Source organism: Buceros rhinoceros, unplaced genomic scaffold (assembly GCF_000710305.1).
Source record: "Buceros rhinoceros silvestris isolate BGI_N320 unplaced genomic scaffold, ASM71030v1 scaffold46394, whole genome shotgun sequence".
Classification (NCBI taxonomy): domain Eukaryota; kingdom Metazoa; phylum Chordata; class Aves; order Bucerotiformes; family Bucerotidae; genus Buceros; species Buceros rhinoceros.
The window spans coordinates 1,146-8,412 of record NW_010409737.1 but is presented as its reverse complement, the minus strand read 5'-3'; the positions used below and the strand labels follow the sequence as shown (position 1 = coordinate 8,412).

The window sequence follows — 7,267 nt, the reverse complement described above, 5'->3', positions numbered from 1 at the left end:
GTGAACGGACTGGACTTTTCCTTCCCCCTCTGCCCCACTGGCGTGGCGAGCCATTGTGGAGGGGAGTTTGCTCGTAAGCGGGGATCGGTCCGATCGGGAGAGTTTATATGTAACTGTACACTTTTATCTATTCTCCCTTTATCTCTTTCTCTCCCTTTTCCAGTCCGGTTTAACTTTGAAAATGATTTTACTTTGGGGGCGTTTTTCTATTAAACTTTTATCTTTCTATCCTTTTCCTATGTAGTCTGTGTGTTATCATTTCCTTTGCCCGACTAAAGCCTTAATGAGCTCGTTAACGTGCTGATAAGCCATTAACAAGCATCAGGAGTTTTTGTGTGTGGTTTGGCTGGTTTTGCTTTTTCAGCTGACACACTATTTTGTCGCATCTTTTTCGGTGGGAAACAGCCCCCCTTTTTCAAACTGCGACAGTTGGCCAAGATGGGCCTGAAAGACTAGGAAATTCTCTCTTCAGATGTGGCAAAGGATCTGTCTGGTGAAAAATGTAAATAAATTTCAGATCAGAGCTGGTTTCACCTCACAAAAACTTGACGCGCGAGAGAGAGGTCACAAGGGAAAAAGAGTTTCCATGTAAAAATATTTGAGCAAAGGAGGGTTTAAATGCAATTGCAGCCCTTCTGGAAATGCACCAAGATGACAAATACCCTCCTAAAAGCAAATAACTAATGTTGTCTTACCTCTGAAAATAGAGAGGACACCAGAACAGTTTTGTTCTAAAGGAAGCCATGTGTCTTCAGGTATGTGGAAGATAACTCTGTTTTTTTTGATTCCTGGGTTATTTGAATTGACAACCAGACTCACTCATCAAGTGAAAAGTTTGGAGAAGAAAATATTTTTACCAGATTTCCTTTCTTTGGGGATGCCATCGGCAGCTCTGGAGAACAAGTCATTGAAACAAGCTGGAAACAGCTGAGTGGTCAGTAAATGCCCACATGATTTCTCCAAAATCTGAACCTGCTATTCCAAGGACAACACTGCATTAATTTGTCCTGAACCCACTTTTATGCAGCTTATAGTTGAGAATTGTGAAGATATCTGATGATTTTCATGTGACAGACCAAAATATGTTCCTCTGGCATATCACAGTGAGTCCTTCAGTGTGTGATACCTGGAGATGTGTTGCCTGTTTCCTGGACCTTTTTTCTTGATTTTTTTTTTTCTCCAGTTTTATCCCTTTTCCTTTCTGTGCAGAGCTCTTGCTAAACTATTTTTGTTTAACACTCAAAATTTAGGTATTAATTGACCTAATCATGGAAAGGTGCTTTTTAAAAAAATTCTACTTCCTCTGTTCTTTCTGTAGCTGAACTGATGTGCTTGGATTCTCTTGCAAGAAAGCTTTTGAAATATGAAAGACTTCAGTAATTCAAAAGGGAAGTAGTGTTTCTTTTAGAGGAAAGAACCCAGACTGAGAGCAAGGGGAGATGAGGGCTGTTTTTCTGAAACTGAAGTAACTTCAGTTTGTTTCTTAAGGTACCATTTTAATTCAGTAAACGTGAAGGGACTTGAAAACAAGTTATTAGGGAGACAAAAAGTAGCCTCTTGCTGCAGGTCTCAGTGGGGTTTTTTTCCTTATTTCAATAGATCTTGACTTGGGCAAGATGCTACAGACATCTTAGGTTTACTTGGGAAAACAAGAGTTCAATTATCTTACATTTCTGGTTTTGTTTTTTTTTTATAACCTTGGTGACAAATACCACTTTCTTTAATCTAAGAGGTAATCCTACTTGTAAAACTAAGAAAATATTTTTCTCCCGATTTCTCAAAAATATGATTCCACTTTTTTAGGTTAAGATCCAAAACCTGCATTAGGTAAATTAGAGAGGTTTAGAATACATTTTATAGTATAGAAATAACTTTTTAAAACATAAATAATTGTCTTCTATTTAATTCACCTTTATGCCTGTGATTTGTGTTTCATGGTTTGTTTCTCGTGAACTGCTTATAATATCAGTTGAATGTTGGTGTTGTATGCGCACTCATAATGATGAAAATTTTGTTATGCAGGACTATGAAGAAAATGTAAAAAAAAAAAAAAGACACGAGCAAGAATTTCAATGAAGCTATTATACTCCGATTCCCCAAGAGAGTGTATCTCCTTCACTGTCAGTTCCCATTTCTTGTTTTGGACAGTTGTTCTGTATTTGTGAAGTTGAAGTACACAGGATCCTGACAGATGAGCTTGACTTCTACCACCTAGTAGTACCCATGTACTAGCTCTTGCAAAATTGCATTAAGGTCAGCAGCATGTATAACTTCTGCAACAAGGTCAAGTGAAATCTGTCTTGTAACATAGCAGACTCCTAGCCACAGCGGAAATAGGCTACCACTTGTTGTCTCTTCTATCATCAGTGCATCGAGAAAGTCTTTAGGTCCAAACCCAGACTCCAGTCTTCCACTTTTGTGTTTCAAACTCAAACTGTCAGATTCGTGAGCCTAAAGAACACAAGAAAAAGAGGAAGTGAATGCTCTGTGTAGAAAAATACATAAGGGTAGCTTTAGTTTTGTGGGGGTTTTTTTGTTACTGTTTATACCAGATAACTCAATCCAATATGTATAAACCAGAATTTAGGACGACTCCTCCCATGAGAGTGCATTCCTTGGCCGGCAAGGTAAAACTCCTCTCACTTTTGTGTGTGCTTTCTCACCCTTTGACCTCATGACTTGCATTTCTGTCTGTGCAGTGGCCTGACTTCAGTGGGGAAGTGGAGAAGCAACTCCGTTCTGGTTTTGCCCATACTTGATGGGAGCTGGGAGAAGTGGGCTTGTGTCCCTCAGGTGGGGAGAGGATGCAGGTTTCCCATTTCCTGGACGTGTGTTCCAACAATTGAGCTATGTACTAGAGGCAGCACTCACCATAACCAACTCTGTTTCAAAGGTGCTCCGACTCAAAGCACTCCTGAAAGCTGTATGTAGTATTGAGTGTATCTGTGGGATTGGACCCATAAGAGATTTAGATGTGTGAATATTTAGTCTGTGAATCTCTTAATAACCTCAGGTAAGGAGATGTCGTAAGCAGGTTGTTTAGTTAAAATGAGGTGTAAGCTTGTATAGAAAAGGTATAGAAAATGGCTAAAATTTGGGTACTCGGGATTTCTGGACAAAAATGTAGGTATTAGGGGTACGGATGTATTTAATTAGGTAAATAAAGTTTTTTTATTCATTTATTTTGTTAACAAGGTATCTAAATTCTGCCTAAATTGGAATTTTAAGTCCATACCTGAATCTGGACCTCACTGTGTTTTTTGTCTTCTGTACATGTCTAAAAATATGGTTGTGTACTTGTTAGAAATTTTACATTGACATACAACTTACTCTAAGAGTATTCAAACTACTGTAAAATAAATAAAAAGCCTGCCTATTAGGCTGGATCTCATCTCCAGGAGAGTGTAGTTGGTATCTGCAACATTTTCCGCTGAGATTATGTTTGTGTTTACCTGTTACACATTTCTGTCTTGGGATGATGGAATATTTTTCTTTCTAATTCTCTAGATGTAAATTATGAAGTTAGGTATTATTTGATCATTGTGATTCGTAGGATTCATTATATAATGTATCTTGAAGACATGGAATCAAAAATGCTATTTAAAGAATGTTATCTGTGTAAGTCTTTAGTTTCTCATCTTTTCCTTCTCTCATTTTCCAATGCAGATAACAATACCCAGACCTTCAGTGGCATCCACACAGTCTGCTTCGGAGAGCTTTCATTATGGCCACCAGCTAGAGAAAAGAGAGCAGGATGCTCAGTCTACGGAACACATCATGGAACTTTCCTCTCCAAAGGAAAGTTTGCCGGGTTTGGTTGTGACAGAAGGCACACTTCAGGCTAGTGCCAGCAGACCAGGTTTGGTACTTAATACCAGTCAAGAGGTGGTTGAGAGGGAAGGACTTGTCAAAGAATGTGTCAGCATCCTGGACTGTGGCCAAAAGGACTTACCCGAACAACATAGTGGGAAACAGGAAGAGAAGGAACTTGAAAATATTCCCGTAGAGGAGGCTGAGGAAGAAGGGCTTCCAGTGGTTTCTGAGGATGCCATTGAAATGTTAAGCAAAGAACAGAACTCTTCTTTGCCAGGAAACTCAAAATCTGCTGAGGAAGAACATCTAACAAATACCGAAGCTGCTGAAGAATCAAAGCCAAGGCCTGTCCATTTGGTGCCAAATCAAGATGAGATTCTGAAGTCGATAGCACCTAAAACATCAGAATTTTCTCCCTCAAGTCCTGCCAACCCAGATGTTGATAGACAGGCAAGCAAAATAGCACCAGTTCAGGAAAATTGTTTTCATCCTGATAAGGAAGTCGTCCATATCGAAGACTTGAAATGCCACCAAGTGGCCCTTAGTACATTTTTACGCCAGGAGGACAAAAAAGAGAAGAATGCTCCCAGAAATGGAGAGTTATTCCACTGCATTTCAGAAAACGAGAATTCTCATCGATCTAGAAAGGACTTAGCTAAATCTCCTTTTGTATTCAGGCAGAGCCGAATCCCAGTTTTAGCACAAGAGATAGACTCAACGTCAGAGTCCTCTTCTCCTGTTTCAGCAAAAGAAAAGCTTCTTCTAAAAAAGGCCCATCAGACAGACTTGGTCAGGCTACTTATGGAAAAGAGACAGCTCAAATCTTTCCTTGGTGACCTCTCAAGTGCCTCTGATAAGTCACTGGAGGAAAAAATGGCTACTGCTCCAGTACCGTTTTCTGAGGATGACGTCTTGTCCTCATTTTCTAGATTGACACTGGACTCTCATTTCAGCAAGCAGACGGAAGACAGCTCTTTATCTCCAAGCAGCCCTCAGTCCAGAAAAAGCAAGATTCCAAGGCCCGTGTCCTGGGCAACCACTGATCAAGTTGCCGGTTCAAGTTCAGCTCAGTTCTTTCCTCGGCCACCATCAGGAAAACCGCCTCCTAGATCTGGGTTAGAAACTAGGTAATACAGAGAAAACAGAAATAGGTTTTTAGGTTAAAAATGGATCTGAGCCAGGCTGCAGTTACTATGCAGTATGGAATCCTGTAGAGGTTCCATCCTGTAACTAATTTTTAAAAAATGCTGTGCTTCAGTTCTCTGAAAAATCTTCCGTTGTTGGAGAATGAATGAGAAGAGGCTGTTACACAAGAATGAGCCTGCTTCACCGTTAAACCTGACACATCAGTAGATGTGTATTCAGTATTTTGAAACATTTGAAACTGTCAGTCTATAACTAAATCTTTATGCTTTCTTTTTTTTTTTTAAAGTGGGGTCACATTTCCAGAGCTGTTGATTATTCACAAACGCAGAGAAATCAATAGGATCTGTCATTTCCAGCCCCTTTGAAAATGAAACTTACTGTAGACATTTTTAAGTATTCAGGTTTGGAGATTCCAGCCGTTGAGTCAGTTAGCTCTGTTCACATCATGGCTAGGTGAAAACCAACTAATTAAAGGAGAGCAGAGTGAATTCTAGTTTCTTCAGTGCCTACATTACCAGGATAAGAAGAATTTTGATATGGTAGTACGCGAAGTCTTCTGAAGGGAGTTGCGGTGTGCCTTGTCGTGCCTTAAAATTGTGTGTGGGAGTGCGTTGATGGTGTGCAAGAATTGATGAACCCCTCCAGAGGCAGGTAAAAATGGAGGCAATAGCATTGCTTTTCAGTGCACTTCTTCCAGCACCACCAGGAAATACCAGTTGTCCGGTAAACACCTAGGCTGTTTATATGAATGAGTTTATGCAAATATAAATACTGTGTTGATTTGAACAACGCAGAAGCCAAAGCCTAGATGCAAACACCTCTACCTTATAGGAGAGTTCAGCTCCAGATGTCTGTTCTGCAATGTCAGCTCGTCCCTAGTTTCTAGTAATACTGTGTTTCTATATGAACTTTAATGAATAGATGGGAACAGAAATAATCTTTCTCCATTTCTTCTTAAGGTTACGCAGATACAGAGTCCTAGGGAGTAGCAGCTCGGACTCAGATCTTATCTCTCGTCTGGCTCAAATCCTACAGAATGGATCTCAAAGACCAAGGAGTTCTACCCAGTGTAAGAGTCCAGGATCTCCACATAGTCCAAAAACACCACCCAAAAGCCCTGTCATCCCCCGACGCAGTCCCAGTGCCTCCCCTAGGAGCTCTTCTTTACCCCGTACTGCCAGTTCTTCTCCGTCCTGGTCTGGGAGACCCCATCATGATCAAAAGAGTTCATCCCCACATCTCGGGAGGAGTAAATCACCTCCTAGCCATTCAGGCTCCTCATCTTCTAGGAGATCCTGCCAACAAGAGCACTGCTGCAACAAACCAAGCAAGAATAGTCTGAAAGGATCTGGCAGTTCCTTCCACCATTCTTCAAACACTAAGACTCCCATAGGAAAGAGCAAATCAACCACTAAGCTTAGCAGATAGGAACGGGGCCGTGACAGGAAAAAAGCCTCCTCCTAGATTTGATGCATGTTATGTCTGTGTACTGTGTATTTAAAAAAATTATCTAAAAAAATATATTTAAAAATGATGTTGAATCTGCGCTTTTTAAAGAAAGTAAGCCTCATAAACTGTTCATGAGAAAGCATACTGTAAATAAGTGGCCAGGCATTGCTGAAGAGCAGGCAGCAAGCAGATCCGCATGAGGAGAAGTAGGGGCCGGGGTAAGAATGACTAGGTAGTCAAAGAGGTGCAATGTATTTAGAGTAAAAAATACCTCGAAGGTGCGTATTTTAAAAGGGTATTTATTTTTATGTTTTTAGTTTGCCTAGGTAGAAGATTTGGCCTAATTATTTAAGGCTTTACATACTACAGGAGTATGTAAGAAAACCTGAAATGGTAATTCTCAACGATGTCACCACTTCGGAGATTACTATCTTTGCAGTTTTATGAACGAACACCATTTAGAAGACGATGCTGTTTCTACCTTGTAAGTCTCTTCCATTTGGAGCTGTCCCTGAGTCACTCAGTGCTCATCTTGTCCCCTATCTACCATGCCGCAGATTTTTTGCCTAAGGAAGTATCATACGCTATGCCCCTTCTTGATGCTGATGATGTTTTAAAAATAAATATTAATATTTGCCAAGACATTTTAATAGCTGTATTATTCAAAAATTTGTTTAGTGCTCATTAGGGTCCAAGAAGCTAATTCTCAATTCTGTATGATGTGCTTTTCTGGGAGTCATAGTGGGTCTTTTCAAACCTCATTCAGTAGAATTCGGAAAACCATTCCTGTCTGGGAAACGAAAGAAAGATGATGTGTGCACTTCACAGAATGCTGCAGATTTACAATGAATTGCAATGT

At 40.1% G+C, this 7,267-nt stretch overlaps 1 protein-coding gene across 1 annotated transcript; it reads left to right on the top strand.

Annotated features, from left to right (window-relative positions):
• The first annotated feature begins 2,567 nt into the window (after positions 1-2,567).
• LOC104492726 (tau-tubulin kinase 2-like) lies at positions 2,568-6,387 on the top strand. The gene is made up of 3 exons (XM_010135315.1): positions 2,568-2,627; positions 3,667-4,940; positions 5,919-6,387. Exons 1-3 carry the CDS (start codon positions 2,568-2,570, stop codon positions 6,385-6,387), a joined length of 1,803 nt encoding a protein of 600 aa, XP_010133617.1.
• Positions 6,388-7,267: the final 880 nt, after the last annotated feature.